Source organism: Leucoraja erinacea, chromosome 39, assembly GCF_028641065.1.
Source record: "Leucoraja erinacea ecotype New England chromosome 39, Leri_hhj_1, whole genome shotgun sequence".
In the NCBI taxonomy this organism is placed as follows: Eukaryota; Metazoa; Chordata; class Chondrichthyes; order Rajiformes; family Rajidae; genus Leucoraja; species Leucoraja erinaceus.
The window spans coordinates 5932708-5960258 of record NC_073415.1 but is presented as its reverse complement, the minus strand read 5'-3'; the positions used below and the strand labels follow the sequence as shown (position 1 = coordinate 5960258).

At 47.7% G+C, this 27551-nt stretch overlaps 1 protein-coding gene across 3 annotated transcripts in view; it reads right to left on the bottom strand.

The window, feature by feature from the left end:
* Positions 1–1077: 1077 nt before the first annotated feature.
* The window catches only part of rab3da (RAB3D, member RAS oncogene family, a), a 35382-nt gene continuing 8908 nt past the window's right edge, over positions 1078–27551 (bottom strand). Inside the window, exons 2-7 of one of the 3 annotated variants that reach the window (XR_008726359.1) lie at positions 20407–20634; positions 6574–6692; positions 4344–4468; positions 3130–3362; positions 1532–2283; positions 1078–1420 (exon numbers count right to left, since the gene is read on the bottom strand). Coding sequence is in view for 2 of the 3 variants with exons in the window: in XM_055664186.1 (XP_055520161.1) it covers positions 3178–3362; positions 4344–4468; positions 6574–6692; positions 20407–20634 (657 nt within the window). In the remaining variant the exon portion in view is untranslated. Of the gene's footprint in view, positions 2284–3129; positions 3363–4343; positions 4469–6573; positions 6693–20406; positions 20638–27551 lie in introns of all 3 variants that reach the window. The other 2 variants (XM_055664186.1, XM_055664185.1) reach the window with 2 other exon arrangements.

The following is a 27551-nucleotide window of genomic DNA, read 5'->3' as shown; positions in this document are numbered from 1 at the left end:
ACTGGATGTTTTCAAGAGAGAGTTAGATTTAGCTCTTAAGGCTAACGGAATCAAGGGATCTTAATTTCGTTCCAACCATTCGCCCATCCCGAAAAGAGCCCTCACCTCCGTCAGCCTGTTATCGGCCACGCCTTGTCATGCCTCTCATTTCCAGCTTTGCCCCCCACCCCCATCACCCTGACACAATGTCTAAAGAAGGGTCTCAACCCAAAACGTCGCCTATCCATAGCCTTTGCATTCTCTCTCCATCCCCTCCCCTTCCCAATTCTCCCACCAGTCTTACTGTCTCCGCCTACATTCCATATCTGTCCCGCCCCCTCCCCTCACATCAGAAGAAGGGTCTCGACCAGAAACGTCACCCATTCCTTCTCTCCAGAGATGCTGCCTGTCCCGCTGAGTTACTCCAGCTTTTTGTGTCCACCATCGCCCATCCATAGAAACATAGAAACATAGAAATTAGGTGCAGGAGTAGGCCATTTGGCCCTTCGAGCCTGCACCGCCATTCAATATGATCATGGCTTATCATCCAACTCAGTATCCCGTACCTGCCTTCTCTCCATACCCCCTGATCCCCTTAGCCACAAGGACCACATCTAACTCCCTCTTAAATATAGCCAATGAACTGGCCTCAACTACCCTCTGTGGCAGAGAGTTCCAGAGATTCACCACTCTCTGTGTGAAAAAAGTTCTTCTCATCTCAGTTTTAAAGGATTTCCCCCTTATCCTTAAGCTGTCCCCTTGTCCTGGACTTCCCTAACAGGGAACAATCTTCCTGCATCTAGCCTGTCCAACCCCTGTAGAATTTTGTAAGTTTCTATAAGATCCCCTCTCAATCTTCTAAATTTTAGAGAGTATAAACCAAGTCTATCCAGTCTTTCTTCATAAGACAGTCCTGACATCCATGTTCTCCACAGTTGCTGCCTGACCCACTGAGTTACTCCAGCACTTTGTCTTTCGTGTGAGGGAGGGGGTGGGTCGTACAGGGCATTGAGCTCTGGGCAGTGGGATTACAACCCTGAGATAGTATGAATCAGATGGGCCGAACCATCTGTATATAAGTACAACAGGGAAACTTGCTTTTTTAAATATCAATATTTATTTTTAAAGTCATTTTTTCTCGACATAAAACAGACAGAAATCGCTCAATACAAACAAGCAAAAGTCCCAACAATAAGTTCATGTCCAGGATAGAAATGCTCACATTCACAGCATGTGTTTCCATTCCATTTGAAGACTTCCTTCTCCCTAAATCTGGTAGTACTCGTAGAATCTGGGTAAATAACTTGAAACTCTGTACAGACACATCCAAAGCGAATCAGCGCTCGGTATAGGATATGGAACGATCATGAGATTAGTTTTTGTGTGAGAAGGAACTGCAGGTGCTGGTTTATCCAAAGATAGACACAAAATGCAGGAGGAACTCAGCGGGACGGGCAGCATCTCTGGAGAGAAGAAATGGATGAAGAAGGGTCTCGACCCGAAGCGTCACCCTATCTTCTATCCAGAGATGCTGCCTGTCCCACTGAGTTACTCCAGCTTTTTGGATTGGATTGGATTGGATTCAATTTATTGTCATTGTCTCATAAGAGACAATGAAATGGGTGTCTATCTAAAAGATTAGATTAGTTTAGCTTAGAGAGACAGAGCGGAAACAGGCCCTTCAGCCACCAAGTCTGCACCGACCAACAATCACCCCGTACACTAGGTCCATCCTACATACAAGGGACAATTTACAGAGGCCAATTAAAGGGAAAAGATTTAATAGGAATCTGAGATGTAACGTTTCCACACAAAGGGTGGTAGGTGTATGGAACGAGCTGCCGGAGAAGGTAGTTGAGGCAGGGACTATTGCAACATTGTAGAACCAGTTTGACAGGTACATGGATAGGACAGGTTTGGAAGGTTATGGGCCAGACGCAGGCAGGTAGGACTAGTGTAGATGAGGCACGTTGGCATGTGAGGGCAAATATCCACTGGCTTGGCTTCGATCTACAATCCCACGTCGTACATCAAACATCGCTCAGTCACAAGCAGAGATCTCCCTCCAGGTTTGGGGCAACTGTGGTGGTCTATCCCTGCACCAATCCAATCCTCCAGCAAAAAACAGCGGTGAAAGTGGGCGATGGACAAACCAGCGCCCTTAACAGCCAGCAGTCTAAATATTGAATTGAAATGAATACTTTATTGTCAGATGTGGCAAATCACAGTGAAATTCTTAGCTCGCAGATGCATGGTATGCAAACATTCGCCACATAAAGGGCGTTTAGAAAGTTATGCCCCTGTCCCACTTAGGAAACCTGAACGGAAACCACTGGAGACTTTGCGCCCCACGCAAGGTTTCCGTGCGGTTCCCGGAGGTTGCAGGTGGTTGCCGGAGGTTTCAGGCAGTGGATGCAGGTAGGGAGACTGACAAAAACCTCCAGGAACCGCACAGAAACCTTAGGTGGGGCGCAAAGTCTCCAGAGGTTTCCGTTCAGGTTTCCTAAGTGGGACAGGGGCATAAGTGAACGTTCCGAGTCAGACTAACATGGACCATACTGTCACAAGGACTATCCCCACCCGTGTTACTATATACGGTTCAGTCCCCATTGCTTTCCAAGTTCTCAATTTCAAATTTCGGGAACTTCCCTGACTCAAAATGGAAAGGTTAAAGTAATTAGGGCAGATATACCTCACTGCTATAGGGCAGAGGTTTGTCAGTCGTTTGGGTCTTCGTAAGTGATAGGAGCAGAATTAGGCCATTCAGCCCATCAAGTCTACTCTGCCATTCAATCATGGCCGATCTATCTCTCTCTCTCCTCACCCCCATTCACCTCATCACCCCTGGTGCCCGCACTAATCAAGAATCGATCTTAGCTCAGCCTTCACTAGTGTGGCAATGCCGGCTTCACAATGGGTGGTTGGAGGTTTGTGTGGAGGAGTTCGCATGCTGGATGTTCATGGCTCCATGCATCGCAGCACCTCGCCAAAATGAGTGGCCAAGTCCCTACTATAAATGAAATGCAAGTTTTAATCACGAGGTTTAAACGTGTTTTAGAGTCTGGTTTTAACCCCTGCCCCCCCCCCCCCTCCCCCCCTCCCCCCCCCCCAATCACCTCCCCCCCAATATCCATCCATTCGTAACCCCATTGCCATCTGTGGTGGGTGATTTGGGCCAGAGGCTAGGGGTGAGGCACCCTAGCATGCACAGTTGCCTTCCTGGGGTCTGTTGTTCTCCGTGAGAGTGGTATTCTTGTTATTCGGCAAGGTGGGGTCAATGTCCAGGTTCTCGGACATCTTCACGCAGATGATATCCACCAGCCGCTCAAAGACCTGCTTCACGTTGATGTTCTCCTTTGCACTCGCCTCGAAAAACCCAAAGCCTGCCAGCGAGAGAAGGAAAGGAGAGGGTCAGCCGGGGACATGTGTAGGTGCGGGTTTAAATCGAAGATAGATACAAAATGCTGGAGTAACTCAGCGGGACAGGCAGCATCTCCAGAGAGAAGGAATGGGTGACGTTTCGGGTGACCCGAAACGTCACCCATTCCTTCTCTCCGGAGATGCTGCCTGTCCCGCTGAGTTAAGCCCCCTGTCCCACTTAGGAAACCTGAACGGAAACCTCTGGAGACTTTGCGCCCCACCCAAGGTTTCTGTGCGGTTCCCGGAGGTTTTTGTCAGTCTCCCTACCTGCAACCTCCGGCAACCACCTGCAACCTCCGGGAACTGCACGGAAACCTTGGGTGGGGCGCAAAGTCTCCAGGGGTTTCCGTTCAGCTTTCCGAAGTGGGACGGGGGCATCACTCAGTAAAGGGCTGGTCCCACTATTTATGAGTTCACCCAAGAGCTCTCCCGAGTTTAAAAAAAAAATCAAACTCATGGTAAGTACGTTGAATGTACGTCCCTAGTGTGTGTAGGATGGTCGGTACGAACTCGGTGGGCCGAAGGGCCTGTTTCTGCGCCCTATATCTAATCTAAACTGGATTGAGTCTAAGTCCTGTCCTGTGCCCAGACTTACAATGGCGTAACTAACGGAACCACTGTCCCACCCCTCCAGTGACCATATTTCGATTCGGACCTCCATTGCTGTCTTTGTGGAGTTTGCATGTTCACCCTGTAACCCTGGGTGCTCTGGATTCTACCAAGTCCACATACTATGAATGTCTGAAGAAGGGTTCCAACTCAAAAACGTCACCTATTCTTTTGTTCCAGAGATGTTACCTGTCCCGCTGAGTTGCATAGACATTGTGTTAATGTGCGGGGAACGCTGGTCGGTGCGGACTCGAAGAGCCTGTTTCCACGCTGTATCTCTAAACGGAACCGAAAGAGGTTTCGATGTACTGAATGCTCAAGAGCGCTTCACGTACCTAATTCATCAGCCAGTCGCTTTCCTTCTTCTGTGGGGATCACACGGTTGTCTTCCAAGTCAGATTTATTGCCAACTAGAATCACCTGGGTGTTATCCCATGAGTATGTTTTGATCTGTGTAGCCCTGTTGAACAATAACAGGCCAGAGCAATGAGACCATGGTCAAAGAACACCAAACAAAAGGCACAAAGTTCTGGAGTAACTCAGCGGGTTACTCATCTCTTACACACACTCATCTCCCCGCTACCTTCAGGTAGACGATACAGGAGACCGAACACTGCAACAACCAGGTTCAGGAATAGCTACTTCCCCACAGCCATCAGGCTATTAAACCTGGCTCTGATTATTAATAACCCATTTTCTGTTATTTGCACTTGATCAGTTTATTTATTCATGTGTGTATATATTTATATTATGGTATATGGACACACTGATCTGTTTTGTAGTAAATGCCTACTATGTTCTGTGTGCTGAAGCAAAGCAAGAATTTCATTGTCCTATACAGGGACACATGACAATAAACTTACTTGAACTTGAACTTGGGTTAGGCAGCATCTCTGGAGGACATGGATAGGCGGCAGGGTGGCACAGTATTTGTGTTTTCTATAAGACAACCAGCTTAGTTGCTGCCTTACAGCGCCAGAGACCCGGGTTCAATCTGGACTATGGGTGCTGTCTCTGCGGAGTTTGTACGTTCTCACAGTGACTGCGTGGGTTTCCTCCAGGTGCTCCACTTTCCCTCCATACTCCAAAGACGTACAGGTTTGTAGGTTCATTGGCCTCTGTAAATGGTAACTTGTCTCCAGTGTGTAGGATAGTGCTAGTGTACGGGGTGATCGCTGGTCGGCACGGACTCGGTGGGCTGAAGGGCCTGTTACATAGACACATAAATAACTGATGGGTCTTTGTCCCAAACATTATGGAGGGCACTGTGACTATCTCTGCCTTAGAGATATCCATTGACTTGGACTCCACAGCCGTCTGCGGCAAAGAATTCCACAGATTCACCACCCTCTGACTAAAGAAATTCCTCCTCATCTCCTTGCTAAAGCAGTGTTGCCATCAATCATTGGCACAGCTGGTAGAGCAATTGGAACAAGCACAGACTTGGGAAAAGATGATGCAAGCAGCATCAAAGGTTTATTTGTTCCCACCCAGTGGAGGGTGTTGGCCATTTATTGCCCATCCCCTGATGCCTGAAGGCTTAGTCAAGACGTTGGTGGATCTGGACTCACGTGGGCAAGTCTGACTCCGGTAGATGTTACTACAGGTGCTGTCTGTGTGGAGTTTGCACGTTCTCCCTGTGACCGCGTGGGTTTTCACCGAGATTTTCAGTTTCCTCCCACACTTCAAAGACGTACATGTCTGCAGGTTAATTGGCTTGGTGTAAGTGTAAATTGTCCCAAGTGTGTGTAGGGTAGGGTCAATGTACAGGGATCGCTGGTCGGCGCGGACTCGGTGGGCCGAAGGGCCTGTTTCCGTGCTGTATCTCCAAACTAATCTAAACCCCAAAATACAACAGCAAGCTAGTGAATACGAGCTGGGAGCAGTGACATGGGCAAGATCAGACACATTGCTCCAACACATGAACTAGTCTGAGTCACGGAGTCGGCACGCCAACACCTGCAGAATTCTTTCCCCCACTGAAATCACTGTAGGTAGGCAGTCATTGCAGACTTGGTGGGCTGAAGGGCCTGGTTCTATGCTGCACGATTCTCCAACTGGTAGGAGAGTCGAGGACCAGAGGTAAGGAAGGCAAATTCAATGCTAGCATTTATATCATTCGAGGACTGGAATACAAAAAACTGAGATGCAATGCTGATGATTCCACTGGTGGGAGAGTCGAGGACCAGAGGTCACAGCCTCAGAATTACAGGGCACTCTTTTAGAAAGGAGGTGAGGAAGAACCTCTTCAGTCAGAGGGTAGTTAATCTGTGGAACTCATTGCCACAGTGGGCTGTGGAGGCCAAGTCAGTGGATATTTCTAAGGCAGAGACGTACAAATTCTTGGTTAGAATGTGTGTCAAGGGTTATGGGGAGAAGGCAGGAGAATGGGATGAGGAGGGGAAGGTCAGCCATGATTGAATGGTGGAGTGGATGGGCCGAATGGCCTAATTCTACTTCTATAACTTGTGAACATGGGTGAACTTGTAGAATAAACCAGACGGTCAAGATGGCCAGAGGAATGGCGTGGGTTTGGCCTGCGTTTCACCGGAGCGGGACACTTACCAGTCATGTACTGCACCAAAGGAGTCTTGGTTGGTGATGTCGTACATGAGCAGGAATCCCATGGCTCCCCGGTAGTAGGCCGTGGTGATGGTGCGGTAACGTTCCTGGCCTGCCGTGTCCTGAGGGAGAATAAATCCCGTCAAAGCCGTTCACTCACAACCAAACGCAGCTCAGCCGTGATATCTTGTACCGTTGGGCCAAATCTGCAATATCTTGTCCCCTCTCCCTTTCTTCCCAACTGATACCAAGCAACTGAACCATCCTAACACCAACTAGAGAACAGTCCCGGCCTACACATCTGCCTCATCAGAGACCCTCGGACTATCTTTAATCACACTTTACCGTAAGCCAAACCTTAAGGGGCTGTCCCACTGCAGCGACCTAATCCGTGAGTTCTGGCGAGTTTGCCCTCAACTCATACTCGCAGCATGGTCGACACGAGGTCGTAGGAGGTCTTCGTAACTCTCCTTCATGCTCGAAAGTGGTCTCCGTGTACTCAAGGCCTCAGCTAGGTCGGGGCGTTTTTTTTTCCAACATGTTGAAAAATTCCCACGAGTAAAAAAAGGTCGCCATGGAAAGAAATCGATACTTTTTTTACACGTAGGTTTAGTCGAAGTAGGTCGGCATGTTAGTCGTAGGTAATCGAGGGTAGTCGAAGGTAGTTGTAGATAGTCTTCAACATAGTCGAAGGAGGTTGAAGGAAGTCTTCAACATAGTTGAAGGAGGTCTTCAACATGACACTTTTTCAAACTCTCCTAAACTCTTCTAAACTCGCCAATTAGGTTGCCCAAGTGGGACAGCCCCTTTATTCCCTTTATCCTGTATCTGTGGACAGCTTGATTGTAATCTTGACTTGATTGTCATGTATACTTTCCGCTGACTGGATAGCACCTAACAAAAAAGCATGGTACACATGACAATAAATTAAACTAAACTAAAGCTTCCACATCTCATGATTTTCGGTAACATCCCGAGTTGTTTTATATTCAGCACAATTACCACTAGATGGCGATCGCGTTATTTTAAACCGTGCATAGAGTGTGGTCTGGTGCATGTCAGGAAAGGCAACAGGATCTTTGCAGGTTCTCTGTGATGTTTTAAACAGTTGAAATAACCTTGTTCCCCGTCACACAAGGCATTGGTTGCAATTCAGTACGATGCGACTTTAAACCAGAGTCATTCCACACTCTGGAAACTGGGTCTCACAAATCTGTAGGAAGGAACTGCAGAGGCTGGTTTGCAATGAAACATAGAAACATAGAAATTAGGTGCAGGAGTAGGCCATTCGGCCCTTCGAGCCTGCACCGCCATTCAATATGATCATGGCTGATCATCCAGTATCCCGTACCTGCCTTCTCTCCATACCCTCAGATCGGAACAGGGCAGAAACTCCCTCTGGAATAAGCCAATGAACTGGACACAACTACCCTCTTTGGGTTCCAGAGATTCACCCTCTCTGTGTGAAAAAAGATCTCGGTTTTAAAGGATTTCAGCCCGACCCGACTTCCCCAACATCGGGAACAATCGCCTAGCCTGTCCAACCCCTTAAGAATTTTGTAAGTTTAGCATCACCGGAGCATATCCGGAAGTTCGACACAAAATGCTGGAGTAACTCAGCGGAACAGGCAGAATCTCTGGAGAGAAGGAATAGACAATGTTTTGGGTCGAGACCCTTCTTCAGACTGCAGCCCGACCCAAAACGTCGCCTATTCCTTTTTTTAGTTTAGTTTAGAGATACAGCGTGGAAACAGGCCCTTTGACCCACCGAGTCCGCGATGTGTGATCCCCACAAATCAACCATCCTACACCCACCAGGGACAATTTATTTACATTTATACCAAGCCAGTTAGCCTATAAACCTGTGGAGTGTGGGAGGAAACCGAAGATCTTGGAGGAAACCCACGCAAGTCACGGGGAGAACGTACAAACACTGTACCCGTGGTCAGGATCGAACTCGGGTCTCTGGTGCTGTAAGGCATTAACTGTACCATGGCGGCATTGTGCGGTCATTCAGGGATGCTGCCTGACCCGCTGAGTTACTCCGGCATTTTGTGACTATCTTCCACACTCGCAAACCTCAAACAGACAGAGAAAGAGTAAACGCACTTACTATGGAATATAATGAATCTGATCTAAAGCTCCAGTCTGCTTGCTCGCTGTAATCCATCGTCAGATATATTTAATGCATCTGAGACAATTAGGGGAAGAGACTGCACGATTCTCCAACTGGTAGGAGAGTCGAGGACCAGAGGTGAGGAAGGCAAATTCAATGCTAGCATTTATATCAAGAGGACAGGAATACAAAAAACAGAGATGCAATGTTGAGGCTCTGATGATCCACTGGTGGGAGAGTGATGGACCAGTGATCATAGCCTCAGAATTACAGGGCGCTCTTTTAGAAAGGAGGTGGGGAGGAACTTCTTCAGTCATAGGGTAGTTAATCTGTGGAACTCATTGCCACAGAGGCCAAGTCAGCGGATATTTTTAAGGTGGAGGTCGGCACGGAACCAGTGGGTCGAAGGGCCTGTTTCCGCGCTGTATCTCTAAACTAAACTAAAATGATTCTCCCAGTGCATTGATGGCAGAAACTGAATATCACAGACTCTGCAAATCACTCAACATCAGGCCTTTACTCAGAGTGCTTTAAAAAAAATCTATTATAAAACCAACCCAGAATTAAATAAAACTCTCATTCTAATGCACTTCTCATCTCTGGGAAGTCACAGAGAGGCTTAGTAGCTACTTAAGTGTTTTAAAGTGCAGTTACTTCAATCTACTCAGGGATGAGTTAAATGGTTCATTTATCTAAATTCACACTGAGGTTCATTGGAGGAGATTGCACAATGAAATTAATAATTACTGCAAGATAACTATTGTTTAAATCTGAATGCAGGAAGCAGTTCTGACCAAGAATGTAACTCTGCTTCTCTTCCCACAGATGCTGACTGAACTACTGAGCAATTTCTGTAGATAGAGACAAAACGCTGGAGTAACTCAGCAGGTCGGGCAGCATCTCTGCGGAAAAGGAATAGGTGAGGCTTCGGGTGGAGACCCTTCTTCAGAACGAGAGTAAGGGAAACAAGAGATACTGAAGGGCCTGTCCCACTGTACGAGGTAATTCAAGAGCTCTCCCGAGTTTTCCCGTGATTCGAACTCGGAGAATGTCCGTAGCGGGTCCGTTGGAGTTCGTGGATGTCCCGTAGCGGCTCGAACAAGTAACGGTAGGTACTCGGGAAATCCGGTAAACTCGTGACGTTTTTTCAACACTGTGAAAAATGTCCACGAGTGAAAAAATACTCGTGATGAAAAAAAAAATTTTTTCGTACTCCGTACGAGCCCACGGACCCGAGGCATGTTCGAATCACGGACCAGGGAACTCTTGAATTCTATCGTGGCGGCTCCCATTCATGCCGTGTTCGAATCAGTCGGGAAAACAGAGGGTTTAAAGGCAGGGATTTGGGTGCCATCTTTCTTTTGGACCAAAGATTCTGTATCTCACCAAAGGTAAAATGAGCGTAATCCCCCCTCACTACCGAAAGTGGCGGCTGTGGAGATTTACCCAAAATATCGGGAATTATCGCGTTTGCCATCATCAAAAGTAACTTAATAATGCCTCTTTTGATGAAATTCAGCCAAACGCGATAATTCCCGGGACGGGAGTGGTTTCACTCCGGAGGCGGCCCTCTAACCAGAGGGTGCTTTCAAGCAGGGATTTTTTAACGGTGCCATCTTTCCCAAAACATGATCCTATAGCAGAGGATCTTTTTGATCTTTCCCCTACAATCTTTGGGAGGAGGAACATAATTAAAGGTGCCTCTCAAAATACTTGACTCCTCTCTTCCTTTTTGAGACCCACGCACCACACTAAAAGCATTTCCCAAACCAAACCTCACCTAGCAACTAAACCTGTTTATCTCCATTCACGGCTTGCACATACCTGTGTGGGGCAAGAACTCACATCGCAACTGAGCAGGTCAGCATTCTTTAAGAGATGCTCATTTCCACTCCCAGGGAAGGCCCCGGATGTGTGGCCAGAGGGAGCTTCTGCCAGTGCAATGAAGTCACACCAACCCCAAGGGAGTGCATTGTCTCTGATCTGCTCCTAAATTATTTATAACTTTGGCCAGCACAGTGGTAAAGCAGCCTCACAGCACCAGAGACCCAGGTTCGATCCTGACCTCGGGTGCTGTGTGTGTGTGTGTGTGTGTGTGTGTGTGTGTGTGTGTGTGTGTGTGTGTGTGTATCTATGTCCCAAAATCTTTGTATGTGTCTCTGTGTCGGTGTGTGTGTATGTGTGTGTGATTGTCTATGTGTGTGTGTGTGTGTGTGTGTATCTGTGTGTGTGTGTCTATGTGTGTGTGTGTGTGTGTGTGTGTGTGTCTATGTGTGTGTGTGTGTGTGTGTGTGTGTGTGTGTGTGTCTATGTGTGTGTGTGTGTGTGTGATTGTCTATGTGTGATTGTCTATGTGTGTGTGTGTGTGTGTGTGTGTGTGTGTGTGTTTGTGTGTGTGTGTGTGTGTGTGTGTGTCTATGTGTGTGTGTGTGTGTGTGTGTGTGTGTGTGTGTGTGTGTGTGTGTGTGTGTGTGTGTGTGTGTGTGTGTGTGTGTGTGTGTTGTCTATGTGTGTGTGTGTGTGTGTGTGTGTGTGTGTGTGTGTGTGTGTGTGTGTGTGTGTGTGTGTGTGTGTGTATGTGTCTATGTGTGTATATATCTGTGTGTGTGTGTGTGTGTGTGTATATATGTGTGTGTGTGTGTGAGTGTGTGTGTGTGTGTGTGTGTGTGTGTGTGTGTGTGTGTGTGTGTATGTATGTATGTGTGTGTGTGTGTGTGGAGTTTGCACGTTCTCCCCCGTGACCGTGTGGGTTTCCTCCGGGTGCTCCGGTTTCCTCCCACATCCCAAAGACCAGTGGCTTTGAAGGTTCTTCTTCTTGCGTATGACATACACAGCCTAAAGTTGCAGGACAACTTGATCTATTTGATCTTATTTGGTTGTGCACGCTGGGTGGATTGCATTCGTCGAAAAACAGGTTGAAGGTTGCAATCTTCCCATCCCCAGTTTGTAGGTTAATTGGCCCTCTGGAAATTGCGTCCAGTTTGTAAGAAGTGGATGATAATGTGCGCTGTGAGCTAGCCTAGGTTTGTTGGGTCAAATGGTATTTTTTTTTATTTTTATATATATAATGGAACTGCAGATGCTGGTTTATTCCCAAGAGGCACAAAATGCTGGAGTAACCTGCTGAGTTACTCCAGCATTTTGTGTCTATCTTTGAAAAATTTTTTATTTGGTTATATAGGTGTCTAGAGGAAACATAGATACAAAATGCTGAAGTTACTCAGCGGGACAGGCAGTATCTCCGGATAGTTTGAATGGGTGACATTTCGGGTCGAGATGCTTCTTCAGTCTGAAGAAGGGTCACCCATTCCTTCTCCCCAGAGATGCTGCCTGCTCCGCTGAGTTACTCCAGTATGTCTTCGTTTTAAACCAGCATCTGCACAGTTGTTTCCTGCACTTGTTCACTATTGAGCTCGATGTTATTATTTAAAAAGACGTCAATGTCGGGTAATCCTTCAACAAGATCCTCGAAACAAAAATTAAATAAAGTGCTCCGCCTAAAACTTGTTCCTTTAAACTGCTGCATGTATTTGTCTAGTTATTAAGCACATTGGTGAACCTGAAGTCTATATCGGACTTGGTCCTGAGACACCAGCATTGACCGCGCCACCAAGAACGAGGGGGGGGGGACGTGGACCAGCGAGGACGGAGTCCCTCGGGCCGTGTGACGGAGAACAAAGGGGGATCTCAAGTGGGGGGGGGGGGGGGGGGGGGGAGGAGAGTTGCCGAGGACAAGAGGGATTTTGAGGGGGGTGGGTAAACGGAGAAGGGACCAGCAATATCGGGAGGTGTTCAAGAAGGAACTGCAGATGCTGGAAAATGGAAGGTAGACAAAAATGCTGGAGAAACTCAGCGGGTGCAGCAGCATCTCTGGAGCGAAGGAAATGGACTAGCGAAGTCGAAACTGGGTGCAAACGTTTCGGGTACCGAAACCTATCCATCCATCCATTCAGACTTTTTATCCAACCATCCATCCATCTATCCATCCATCTATCCATCTATCTATCCATCTATCTATCCATCCATCCATCTATCTATCCATCCATCCATCCATCCATCCATCTATCTATCTACCACCCTCACCCAGGGTGATGCTGAAGCCTTTGCAAAGTAACTTTATGATCGGCTCCTCCAGCAGATGGCCTGTACGCCTTTGTGTTCAAGAAGGAACTGCGAGTGGAAAATCAAAGACCAAAATGCTGGAAAACTCAGCGGGTCGGCAGCATCTATGGAGCGAGAAGGGTTTTCGTCCCAAAACGTTGCCTATTTCCTTCGCTCCATAGATGCTGCCTCACCCGCTGAGTTTCTCCAGCACTTTTCTCTACCCCCATACTAATTTAGAACGGGTTTGTCCACCTAACCTTAAGTACAAAGGCTGTATTAAATACTGATTGCAGGTTTCCATTATATAGGTCACATTTTTATCCCTCCTTAATTATATCCTTCACGGTTTAGTCATGATTTATAAAGCACTGTATCGTCCGATTATACATTGGACGTTTTAGTTAAAGGCTTAGTTAGTTGTTAGTTGCATGATTTATTATACTTAAGGAGGAGCATGTAGGTCGGTCAGTACTAATTGACCTGATACATGTCATGTCACACAATCTCACACCAGGGACACCAACAACCGCATTAAATCTCAGGGAAAATAACCGCTGGGTTAAAAGAAGCGTTTCTCTATTTTCCTCGATTTTTTTTTTTACACATTTACAAGCATTTTAAACTCTCCTTTCCATTCCCACACTGATCTTTCTGTCCTCGGCCTCCTCCATTGCCACCAGAGTGAGGTCTGATGTAAATTGGAACAGCATCGTACAGTTTTGGTCTCCAAATCTTAGGAAGGACATTATTGCCATAGAGGGAGTGCAGAGACGGTTCACCAGACTGATTCCTGGGATGTCAGGACTGTCTTATGAAGAAAGACTGGATAGACTTGGTTTATACTCTCTAGAATTTAGAAGATTGAGAGGGGATCTTATAGAAACTTACAAAATTCTTAAGGGGTTGGACAGGCTAGATGCAGGAAGATTGTTCCCGATGTTAGGGAAGTCCAGGACAAGGGGTCACAGCTTAAGGATAAAGGGGAAATCCTTTAAAACCGAGATGAGAAGAACTTTTTTCACACAGAGAGTGGTGAATCTCTGGAACTCTCTGCCACAGAGGGTAGTTGAGGCCAGTTCATTGGCTATATTTAAGAGGGAGTTAGATGTGGCCCTTGTGGCTAAGGGGATCAGGGGGTATGGAGAGAAGGCAGGTACGGGATACTGAGTTGGATGGTCAGCCATGATCATATTGAATGGCGGTGCAGGCTCAAAGGGCCGAATGGCCTACTCCTGCACCTAGTTTCTATGTTTCTATCTCATATACATCTTGGGTAGTTTATACACCTTTATAATGCCCCTGTCCCACTTAGGAAACCTGAACGGAAACCTCTGGAGACTTTCCCAAGGTTTCCATGCGGTTCCCGGAGGTTTTGGTCAGTCTCCCTACCTGCTTCCACTACCTGCAACCTCCGGCAACCACCTGCAACCTCCGGGAACCGCACGGAAACCTTGGGTGGGGCGCAAAGTCTCCAGAGGTTTCCGTTCAGGTTTCCTAAGTGCGACAGGGGCATAAGTCTGAACTGAATTCTCCAATTTCTGCTGACAATCCAAAGCCTATCACCCCCTCCTCATTTCCCCCTCTCTCTTCCATGTGTCCCACCTGGGTGCACACCCATTCTCCCACTATCTGAACACTTCCCCCCTCCCCCCTCCCCTTGTATCCTTCCTCTGGCTTCACATTTCACTCCTATTCTATCATTATCTCGCAGCCTTCTGTTTTCTTTTCATCCCGGGCCTGTGCCCACCATTTGCCAATCAAACCCCTCTCACCTGTATCCACCCATCACTCTCCATGTGTTGTTCTGCCACCACCTCCCATTCAGCTTTCTCCCCCCTGCTGCTATTTGTCAAAGGAAGGTCCCCGACCCGAAACCGCTTCAGTTTTTGTTTAGTTTAGAGATACAGCGGGGAAACGGTCCCTTCGGCCCACAGAGTCCACACCGGCCAGCATTCCCCGCACACTTCCACTATCCTACACACACTAGGGACAATCTACATTGATACCGAGCCTATTAACCTACAAACCTGCACGTCTTTGGAGTGTGGGAGGAAACCGAAGATCTCGGTGGAAAACCCACGCAGGTCACGGGGAGAACGTGCTAACTCCGTACAGACAGCGCCCGTAGTCCGGAGCGAACCCGGCACTGTAAGCGCTGTAAGGCAACAACTCTACTGCTGCGCCACCGTGATCGCCTTCTGTTTTCTTTTCAACTCTGGTCTTTGTCCACCATTTTGCCAAACCTCTCATCTGTATCCACCTATCACTTTTCATGTTTTGTCCCTTTCAGCTGCCCCCCTCCCCCCAACTACTAGTAAAGAAGGCTCCCAACCCGAAACTACTTATCCATCTTCTCCAGAGATGCTGCCTGACTCGCTGAGTTATTCCAACACTTTGTGTTTTTCTTTTGTTTAAAATTGACTTTGCTTGTTGTAACTGCCTGACAATATCACCCTTGTGTAAGGTGAAAATTGCCCTATTGGGCACCCTGCTGTGTCTAACATTTGCTGGGTGCACTAACATTTTGGCCTTGGTGCATTAAAAATAAAAGGAAGTAAATTTATTTCCGCATGGTTCTATAATCACAAATTGATAAGATCAATTGCAACAGCTAAAGTGCAGCTGTCACTGTAATCTAACTTTTATTGATCAGGTTAGTGTCATTGAGAGATAGTACCGATATGAAGTGGGAAAAAGTAACAATGTCTGATCTTTAGTTTAGTATCATTTAGAGATACAGCGCAGAAACTGACCCTGCGGCCCACCGAGTCCACGCCGACCAGCGATCCCCGCACATTAATGCCCCCTGTCCCACTTAGGAAACCTGAACGGAAACCTCTGGAGACTTTGCGCCCCACCCATGGTTTCCGTCCAGTTCCCGGAGGTTTTTGTCAGTCTCCCTACCTGCTTCCACTACCTGCAACCTCTGGCAACCTCCTGCAACCTCCGGGAACCGCACGGAAACCTTGGGTGGGGCGGATTGGCCCTACACGATTGTCAAGGATGACTCTCTAACTTCTACAGGTGCACAGTAGAGAGCATGCTGACTGGTTGCATCGTGGCTTGGTTCGGCAACTTGAGCGCCCTGGAGAGGAAAAGACTACAAAAAGTAGTAAACACTGCCGAGTCCATCATCGGCTCTGACCTTCCTTCCATCGAGGGGGTTTATCGCAGTCGCTGCCTCAAAAAGGCTGGCAGTATCATCAAAGACCCACACCATCCTGGCCACACACTCATCTCCCCGCTACCTTCAGGTAGAAGGTACGGGAGCCTGAAGACTGCAACAACCAGGTTCAGGAATAGCTACTTCCCCTCAGCCATCAGGCTATTAAACCTGGCTCGGACAAAACTCTGATTATTAATAACCACTTTCTGTTATTTGCACTTTACCAGTTTATTTATTCATGTGTGTATATATTTATATTATGGTATATGGACACATTTATCTGTTTTGTAGTAAATGCCTACTATTTTTCTGTGTGCAAAGCAAGAATTTAATTGTCCTATACAGGGACACATGACAATAAACTCACTTGACTTGAAGTCTCCAGAGGTTTCCGTTCACGTTTCCTAAGTGGGACAGGGGTATAACACTACCCTACACACACCAGGTTATTTTACATTTTACATCTATGCGAGGCCAATTGACCTACAAGTCTGTACGTCTTTGGAATGTGGGAGGAAACCGAAGATCTCGGAGAAAACCCACGCATGTCACGGGGAGATGGTATGTACAATCAAGCATCCATATTCAGGATCGAACCCGGGTCTCTGGCGCTTTAAGGCATTTGGCCTACCGCTATGCCACCATGTATAGATACATGATGAGGGAATAACATTTAGTGTAAGATGAAGCCAGTAGACAAAGGGTGTTACAATGCCTGCTGTCAAGGAGATCCTAACAAGACTGACTGGTTAGTGGGACTGGCAAAGCAACTCTTCCTGCCGATTCCAACTTCTGCCTGCCAAGAGCAGGGCAGACAGCCCGAGTCCAGACATCACTGATCATTGTGTCCTTGCTGCATCAGCCTGGATTAATATAACAGCCACCTCTTGCCAAAACCATTAGCTTATTGCAAAGCTCGCTTGCCAACCGTGGCACAGGGCCACTGCAGATGCATCATCTCCGCAGCGAGACTGAACCAGGAGAATGGAACAGCCTCATTCAATTTAGTGGAGGCCAATTCACTGGATGTTTTCAAGAGAGAGTTATGCCCCTGACCCACTTAGGAAACCTGAATGGAAACCTCTGGAGACTTTGCGCCCCACCCAAGGTTTCTGAGCGGTTCCCGGAGGTTGCAGGTGGTTGCCGGAGGTTGCAGGTAGTGGAAGCAGGTAGGGAGACTGACAAAAACCTCCGGGAACCGCACGGAAACCTTGGGTGGGGCGCAAAGTCCCCAGAGGTTTCCAATCAGGTTTCCTAAGTGGGACAGGGGTTTTATAGATACTGCTCTTAGGGCTAATGGAACCAAGGGATATGTGGAGAAAGTAGGAATGGGATACTGATTCTGGATGAGCAGCCATGATCATATTGAATGCCGGTGCTGGCTCGAAGGACCGAATGGCCTACTCCTCACCTATTTTCCATGTTTCTATGTTTAATTTAATCGATTGCCTTGCCCCTGATCTATTTCCATTTTCTCTTGCAGCAAAGAAAGAGGCCATTTGACCCATCAGATTTCTGCTAGCTCATGGTGGCGCAGCGGTAGAGTTGCTGCCTTACAACGAATGCAGCGCCGGAGACCTGGGTTCGATCCCGACTACGGGTGCCGTCTGTACAGAGTTTGTACGTTCTCCCCGTGACCTGCGTGGGTTTTCTCCGAGATCTTCGGTTTCCTCCCACACTCCAAAGAACTACATGTTTGTAGGTTAGTTGGCTTGGTAAATGTAAAAACTGTCCGGAGTGGGATAATGTTACTGTGTGGGGATCGCTGGTCGGCATGGATCTGGTGGGCCAAAGGGTCTGTTTCCGCACTGTGTCTCTAAACATAGCAATCCACTGTTCACCTCCTAATTCTCCACGTCACCTCTTCTCCTCACATTCCCATCATGTCTACCGTACAGCTGCCCAAGTGTAATTTACAGATGAAACTTGCATGGATCCCCCGGTGGTTCAGCGGTAGAGTTGCTGCCTCACGGCGCCAGAGACCTGGGTTCGATCCTGACTCTGGGTGCTGTTTTGTGGAGTTTGCACGTTCTACCTGTGACTGCATTGGTTTTCTCCAGGTGCTCCTGTTTCCTCCCACATCCCAAAGACATGCAGGTTTGTAGGTTAATTGGCTTCAGTGTGTAGTTTGTAACTAGTGTATAGGTGATCGCTGGTCGGTGTGGACTCGATGGGTCTGTATCTCTAAATTAAACTTGGTGTCGTTTATTGTCACGTGTACCGAGGTACAGTGAAAAGCTTAAAAGCTGAACTAATTTTATCGATGTGGGAGCAAACTATAACGACCACGCGGTCACGGTGAGAACATGACAACTCCACACAGACAGCACCGGACGTCAGGATCGAACCCAGGTCTGTGGCGCAGTGAAGCAGCAGCTCTTAGCAATGAGCTCTTAACAAGACAGCAGGTTCCAGGTGAAGGGGGAAAGATTTAATAGGAATCTGAGGGGTAACTTTTTCACACAAAGGGTGGTGGCTGCATAGAACGAGCTGCCAGAGGAGGTAGTTGAGCCTGGGACTATCCCAATGTTCAAGAAGCAATTAGACAGGTACATGGATAGGACAGGTTTGGAGGGATATGGGCCAAACGTAGGCAGGTGGGACTAGTGTGGATGGGACATGTTGGCAAGTTGGGCCGAAGGGCCTCTTTCCTTGCTGTATCACTTTATGACTATGTTCAGGGGTAACTCTATTTTTTAGCATTTTGGCAACAGTGTGTAGTGAGCTTCCTTCATTCCGAGCTTCTCATTGTCTTGTGGAGGAGGGAAGGTTCGGCAATAGCAAGAGATCGTTCAGCTTCTTGAGATTTCTCCATGTTTTGGTTGGGTTATCATCAATCCGGGTAGCACAGTCCATAAGGGAGCGGAATTAGGCCATTCGGCCCATGAAGTCTACCCCGCCATTCAATCATGGCTGATCGATCTCTCCCTCGAAACCCCATTCTCCTGCCTTCTCCCCGTAACCCCTGAGACCCGTACTGATCATGTGCATTCTGCAACACCTCCTCCCTCGCTAGCTAAGATGCAGCTTAGCTTGTGTGTGTGTGCACACAGGTGAATCATCCCGGATCCACACACACACACATATCCACGCACCCAGGGCTGACTACACACTGTTTACTTTGTGGGTGGATCACCAATGCTGCCTCCATCTTACTGGCTTGCACCAGCCCTGTCACCATGCAAGGTGCTCCGAATGCCTCTCGCAGCCACCTGCTCGCAATGCCTGGCCTCGTAGCAACCGCAACACAACATTCATTGGGAAAGGAATGCAGTGGAGGAGCTAGAGCAGGAAGTAGGGATCAGATGGCACTCTCCCTGTAAACACACACCCTGGCCTGGGACAAAGCAACACCACTACTAGAGAACAGCAACACTGGGGAACTGAGCTGTGCCCACATGTCTCTGTGTCTGTGTGTCTGTCTGTGTGTGTGTCTGTTTCTGTGTTTGTCATTGTCTATGTGTGTGTCTCTGTCTCTGTGTCTGTGTGTCTGTGTGTGTGTGTGTGTGTGTGTGGGTGTGTGTGTGTGTGTCTGTGTGTGTGTGTGTGTGCCTGTGTGTGTGCATGTGTGTCTCTCTGTCTCTGCCTGTGTGTGTGTGTCTCTGCCTCTGCCTCTTTGCATATATGTCTCTCTATGTCTGCCTCTGCGTGTGTGCGCCCGTCTGCGTATTCTATAGCTGTGAGTCTGCCTCTGTGTGTGCGTGTGTGTGCCTGTGTGTGTGCCTGTGTGTGTGTGTCTATGTGTGTGTGTGTGTGTGTGTGCCTGTGTGTGTGTGTGTGTCAGTGAGTGTTTGTGTGTGTGTGTGTGTGTGTGTGTGTGTGCGTGTGTGTGTGTCTGCATCTGTGTGTGTGTGTGTTTCAGTATCAGTGTGTTCCTTGTGCCTCCATTATCATACAATGCAGACTAATGTCTCCAGGCCTCCCTCCACAAGTGATACTGAGGTATCGCTGAGCCGTTGGGAGAAGGATAAGATGTTGAAGGAGGCTCCCATCCACTCCCTCACCCTCTACCCACTCTCCTGCCACCCACCTATCTTTAGCTTCCACTCTCAATGGTGAAAGGTTTAATTGCCATCACTTTCGAACGATTACTGCTTCTTAGTTTAGAGATACAGCGCAGAAACAGGCCCTTCGGCCCACCGAGTCTACGCCAACCAGCGATCCCCGCGCACTAATGCTACCCAAGGCACAGGTGACATTTACAATCTTCACCAAAGCTAATTAACCTACAAACCTGCACGCCTTTGGAGTGTGGGAGGACACAGGAGATCCCGGAGAAAACCCAGGCAGGTCACGGGGAGAACGTACATACTCCGTACAGACAGCACTTGTAGTCGGGATTGAACCCGGGCCTCTGGCGCTGTGAGGCAGCAACTCTACCGCTGCTCCACCGTGCCGCCCAACGCCCAACGAAATGCGGGAGGAAAGGGTTTGAGGAGCACGTACGTACCCATATCTGAAGCTTCACCCTCTTCTCGTTCCGGTAGACGGTCTTCACCTTGAAGTCAATGCCCACGGTGCTGACGAAGGCAGACGTGAAGGAGTCATCGGCGTAGCGGAAGAGAAACGAGGTCTTGCCTACGCTGCTGTTGCCGATGATGAGCAACTTAAACATGTAGTCGAAGTTCTGGTCCGCAGCATCTTTCGGCGCTGGCTTGGTGTCATTTGCAGAGGCCATCTGCTGGAGGGAAAGGGTCTAGATGTCAATGCTCACACCCACACCATGCAGGAGGCTGCCTGACCCCCAGTTTCATCCCAATGCTGTTATATCACAGTATTTTGCTAATATCAAATTACTTTCAATTTAATTTTGATTTCAAGCTTTCGTGCACCTAGTTGGGTCTTATGTCTGAAGAAGACCCAACTAGGTCCATAGATGCTGCCTCACCCGCTGAGTTTCTCCAGCATTTTTGTCTACCTTTGTGTCTTATGACTGTTGGCAGACCAATTTCCCTCCGGGGATGAATGAAATTTTATCCATCGTGCTCAGGATTGAACCGGGGTCTCTGGCACTGTGAGGCAGCAGCTCTACCCGCTGTGGCACAGTTTAATGGTCTGCAGTACAGCAGGGTATCTGCCAGCTGGCTCGCTTCACCATCTGCAGTCTGGAAAAAGCCTGATTCAAGCAGAAAACCATTTTTTTCCCCGATAGTTATTTTCTTGGCAAAACTTTGCTACATCAGTGCAGCGCCACACAGTTTATTTCACTGAAAGACCAACTTCCACCTCCTGATGCCAACACTGTCACGGACATCCCACCTGCATCGACAAGGGGTAAACGCAGAATAAAAGATGGAAACATTCCCACAGCGTCATTAGAAAGACTGACACTACAACGGGACCCAGGTTCGATCCTGACCTCGGGTGCTGCCTGTACGGAGTTTCATGCTCTCCCTGTGTCCACGTAGGTTTTGTCCGGGCGCTCCTTTTTCCTCCCACATCCCAAAGACGTGTGGGTTAGCAGATTAATTGGCTTCTGCAAATTACCGCCTAACATTAGAAGTGGATGAGAAAGTGGGGGATAACATGGGACTAGTGCGAATCGATGGTCGGCAGAGACTAGATGGGCCGAAGAGCCTGTTCCCATGATGTAATATCTACACTGCATCATGCATTTAGGATTATGGGAACATCAATCCATTATTGGGGCATAATGTTCTCGACAGATGTTTCAGCAGGGCCTCAGTAAATCACCACATCCCAAAGGCGGTGGGATTCAAGGCAGCACAGTGACTGTGAGTTTGCTCCAGGTGCCTCCCACATCACAAAGACGTGCGGGTTTGTAGGTTAATTGGCCCTCTGTAAATTGCCAATTAACAGTAAGAAGCCAGTCACGGGTAGAACAAACAGACTCCGCACAGACAGCACCCATAGTCAGGGTGGGCATGTTGGGCTGGGTGGGCAAGTTGGGCTGAAGGGCCTGTTTCCACACCATATGACTCTATGGGAAGAGGCCTAGTTAAATTATCCAAAGCCTGGCAGGAACTCTTCATCCAGACCTCCAGGTGTGACTGTGTAGATGGGGCATGTTGGTCGGCATGGGCAAGTTGGGCCGAAGGGCCTGTTTCCACGCCATATGACTCTATGACTATGATTCTAAAGTGGCAGATGAAGTTTATTGCACTAAAGAGGTGCTGTGTTTGCACTGCCTATGTGGCGTTTGCACTGTTTGCTGCAGTTTGTTTACTCTCAGTCCCATCAACATTAGGCCAAGTCACATTATCACAAGGTGGGGAACTCCACATCATTCTTTCTGATGCAAGAGCCATCTGATTGGGAAGCCTGAACAATGTCTGACACACCCTCACAAACTGCATGGAGAATTCAGTCCGCCCATTTAAAACACATTTGGACAAGGTACGTGGATAGTGAAGGTTTAGTGGGATTTTTAGTTTAGTTTAGTTCTGGTGAGATAGTCGGTGACAAAACCGTCTCCCCCACCTGGTTTGCCAGGTTAGGAGGGGGCTGTGGACCCCCAGCAGGACCAAAAACAAGAGCTGTCAAAGGTCGGATGAGCTTCTAGCGAGCCGACAGCCATCCACACTTCAGTAGAAGTTGCGATCAATAGACAATAGTCAATAGGTGCAGGAGTAGGCCATTCGGCCCTTCGAGCCAGCACCGCCATTCAATGTGACCATGGCTGATCATCCCCAATCAGTACCCCGTTCCCTGCCTTCTCCCCATATCCCCTGACTCCGCTATCTGTAAGAGCCCTATCTAGCTCTCTCTTGAAAGTATCCACAGAACCGGCCTCCACCGCCCTCCGAGGCAGAGAATTCCACAGACTCACAACCCTCTGTGTGATAAAGTGTTTCCTCGTCTCCGTTCTAAATGGCTTACCCCTTATTCTTAAACTGTGGCCCCTGGTTCTGGACTCCCCCAACATTGGGAACATGTTTCCTGCCTCTAGCGTGTCCAAACCCTTAACAATCTTATATGTTTCAATAAGAATCCCTCTCATCCTTGTAAACTCCAGAGTGTACAAGCCCAGCCGCTCCATTCTCTCAGATCACTGTCGTACATAGCATTGTAAGGCACCGTGCCTGTTGATGTTCTCAACAATGATGATGTCTAGTTTAACTCAGTTTAGTTTTGTTGGTCACGTTTACACCAAGGTACAGTTAAAAGCTTCTGTTGCGTCCCAACCAGTCAACGGAGACCATACATTATTACAATCGAGCCATTTACAGTGTACAGATACATGATAAGGGAATAACATTTAGTGCAAGGTAAAGCCAGCAAAGTCCGATCAAAGATAGTTCGATGGTTACCAAGATGGTAGTTGAGGACTCTCTCTAGTTTTGGTAGATTCAGTTGCCTGATAACAGCTGGGAACAAACTGTCTCTGAAACAGGAGGTGTGCATATTCACGTTCCAGTTTAGTTTAGAAATACAGCATGGGAACAGGTCCTTCAGCCCACAGAGTCCACGCCGACCATCGATCCTCCTCGAGATAAAAGTTCTGACCGTCTACTAACCTATCCATGCCTCTCAGAAGTCCAGGTCTCCACTCAACCGCCAATGCTTCAGAGGATACATACAATCCACATTTGACCAATATCCCTTTATCGCTAATAACTCTAATCCAGGCAACATTCTAATAACCCTCCGCTACACTCTTTCTCATACCTCTACATCTTTCCTGAAATGGGTCTGGTACTCAGTGCCCTGACCGATGAAGGCAAGTATACCCAGTGCCTTCTTTCCCACACTATCTACTTGCGTTGACACGTTCAGGAAGACCTACAGCAAATTCGCCAAAGCCCTCACATCTTTCCATTGAACAGTTCAGTGCAGCGGTAGAGTTGCTGCCCTACAGCACCAGAGACCTCGGTCCGAATCCGACCACGGTTGCTGTCTGTAGGGAGTTTGTACCTTCTCCCTGTGACCACGGGTGCTCCGGTTTCCGCCCACACTCCAAAGACGTCCAGGTTTGTAGGTTGTTCGGCTTTGCTCAAGGTTGCAATTGTCCCTAGTGTGTGTAGTATAGCACTAGTGTGCGGGTATCGCTGGTCGGTGCGGTCTCTGAGTCCGAAGGGCATGTTTCCGTGCTGTATCTCCAAACTAAACTAACTGAAACTAAACTTCCAACCCTGACTAGTCAAGTCAAGTCAATTTTATTTCTATAGCACATTTAAAAACAGCTCATTGACCAAAGTGCTTTACATTAGTGCAGGTACTAACGTGCCACATACAGTGGTACATAGATCTAACAATACATACATAAATACATACATACATACAGCGCTCCCTCAGAGGACCTCAAGAAACACTTGTGAGTAGAAATAGGTTTTAAGTCTAGATGGAATGGGCAGTTCTTCAGACTCCTGTTATCCTGTAAACCCCATTTCCAATTTCCACAGCACCTCAGTCTTCAAGAATTTATACAATTCCCTTTTGTATCTAATAATTGCATCAGCATATAGAAAATGTCGTAGATAATGGTTCAATGCTTTCTTTATTATCTTCATTTAAACGTTGCCCATTTCCTTCGCTCCATAGATGCTGCTGCACCCGCTGAGTTTCTCCGGCTTTTTTGTGTACCTTTTACAGGATAATAAGCAGGTTTACAAATAGAGTGTGCTTGCATTGTTGTGCACATATTGGGAACAGCAGTTTGTGCAGCGATGTTTCTGTAGAGAGAGCTACGGTTGGGGCAAGTTAAGACAGACATGGTAGATGAAATGGCCTGCAGAAATGACCTGACTTCATCAAGAAAATGGTGTTAGTCATATCCCTGGATCGTGTCCCAAGTCCCACAGACTTACAATGGTGCTGCTAGGAATTAGCATGGTTTAACGATACAGCGAGGAACACCGAGACCGCGTCATAGAAACATAGAAAATAGGTGCAGGAGTAGAGGCTATTCAGCCCTTCGAGCCTGCACCGCAATTCAATATGATCATTCAACTCAGTATCCCGTACCTGTCTTCTCTCCATACCCCCTGATCCCTTTAGCCACAAGGGCCACATCTAGCTCCCTTTTTATTAAATTTTTAAAAATTGCTGTGATTTCAGCTTTTAATAATAAAAAGGCAGGAGTCATTACAAACAGCACTGTATATTAGGAAAGCTAATTACATGTTGGCTTTGTCAGATTCATCATCTTCCTCAAGAGATTCTTTGGCATATTTTTCTGCTTTCCCTTTGACATCTTTAGGTACAAGTACATGTTTGCCATTTGTAATTTCTCCACCAGTGTTGATCAGCGATCCCCGCTCACTAACACTAGGGACAATTTACAATCTACCAAAGCCAATTAACCTGCAAACCTGCACGTCTTTGGAGTGTGGGAGGAAACCGGAGATCCCGGAGAAAACCCATGCAGGTCACGGGGAGAACGTACAAACACAGTACAGACGGCAGCCGTGGTCAGGATCAAACGGGTCTCTGGCGCTGTAAGGCAGCAACTCTACACTGATGTCATGTAGTATGATGTGTATATGATTGTGGTATGATATATCATTTGAGTGGATAACACACAAAACTACGTAAGTGAAAAAGCCCCCCCACCCCTCCCCCAGGATCCTATCTCACTTGATGGGCTGATGGGTCTGTTTCTGTACTGTGCAAATTCTCCGACTCCAATAAAGATGTCATAAGGTCATAAGGAACAGGAGTAGAATTAGGCCATTCGGCCCATCAAATCTACTACGCCATTCAATCATATCTCCCTCCGAACCTCATTCTCCTACTGTCTCCCGATAACCTCTGACACCCTGCAGGGCCCTGCAAAGACTGAAGCTAGGATATTGTTGGCAGATGCAGGCTTCCTAACCACAATAGAAGGTGTAGCAGAGATTCACTGGGTTAATTCATAGGGTGGGGACGGGTTATTTTACATTATAAATAATATCCTTGGAGTTTAAACTAATGAGAGGTGATTGCATCAATGTGTTGAAAAATGCTTGGAGGGTTTGATACAGAAGGGACTCAATCCCATGACAAATATTTGGTTTGTCAACCAAATGTTGGTTAACACAAATGCAGATGCTGGTTTGCAAAAAAAAAGTACAAAGTGCTGGAGTAACTCAGCGGGTCAGGCAGCATCTCTGGAGAACATGGATAGGTGATGTTTCACAGAGTGCTGGAGTAACTCAGAGGGTCAGGCAGCACCTCTGGAGAACATGGAGAGGTGGTGTTTCACAGAGTGCTGGAGTAACTCAGCGGGCCAGGCAGCATCTCTGGAGAACATGGAGAGGTGACGTTTCACAGAGTGCTGGAGTAACTCAGAGGGTCAGGCAGCATCTCTGGAGAACATGGAGAGGTGGCGTTTCACAGAGTGCTGGAGTAACTCAGCGGGTCAGGCAGCACCTCTGGAGAACATGGATAGGTGGCGTTTCACAGAGTGCTGGAGTAACTCAGAGGGTCAGGCAGCATCTCTGGAGAACATGGATAGGTGACGTTTCAGGTCAGGACCCTCATGACCCGATTCATCATTTGGCTTATTCATTCCTGAGATGAGAAGAGATTTCTTCACAGGTGATTGCTAACAGAATCAAGGGATATGGTTAGAAAGTAGGAATGGGGTACTGATTCTGGATGATAAGCCATGATCATATTATATGGTGTTGCTGGCTCGAAGGGCCAAATAATGAATATGTTTATTGGTCAAGTATGTACACATACAAGGTCTTGTCCATGGATTGTCACCTTGGCGTGGTGGACCTGAGATCCTGAGAGCGATGCCATCTGGAGCTATGCTCCTGGTAGGGCCACCCATGGCGGTAAGGTCGAGGGGGAGGTCTCTGACAAAGAGCAATCCAACCAAGACCTCAACGGTGGAACAGGCGGAGGACGATGGCTGACCTTAGTGGAGCGTCACAACGGCTGGGAAGGCTGCAGCAGAAAAGGGTCTCCGGTCATCTTGGACTCCATGCCACTGGATCCTGACCCAGATCTATCAAGGACCGTGTGGTGGCTGTCTGTGCACCAGTCTCCCCACGTTAAACAAAGTCACGCACAAGCATCCTCCATGAGAGGACAGTCATACTCGTTTCGAGTGACCGCTGATGATGACGACACATGCAAGGAATGTCTTACACACACGGACACATACAATGTCCTACTCCTGCACCTATATTCTATGTTTCCATGAGAGTGGAAAGTGTTGGCATTCTCCAAAGAGGGGAGCGGAGGTTTAAATTATTGAGGACATCCTCAGATATAAAGGGAGAAGGAGTTAGGGCAGGATATTGTCATTGGGTAGAAGACCAACAATTAACCCCTTGAATGTCAGACGAGATAAGAGGGGCCAAACAGCCATTTCCGGTGAAAAAATTGTAAATTGGCCTCAGCGCGTAGGATAGTGTTTGTGCATGGAGATCGCTGGTTGGCGTGGACCTGTGTTGAAACTTGTGTTGCGGTGGGCCAAAGGTCCTGTAACTGCGCTGTATCTCGAAGCCAAACTAAACTTAGTCTTATGGTCCAAGCTGATTCATCTCATTTCGTGACACGAGTCAGAACTTTGAGTCTTCAGAGACTTAAAACAAAACACATGCAAATTGCCAAATGATGTCCTAGCTTTCTGTCTCCATAACAGAATGCAACATGAGCAGGGACATTATTTAGTGCCACTACATCAATAACCCATCA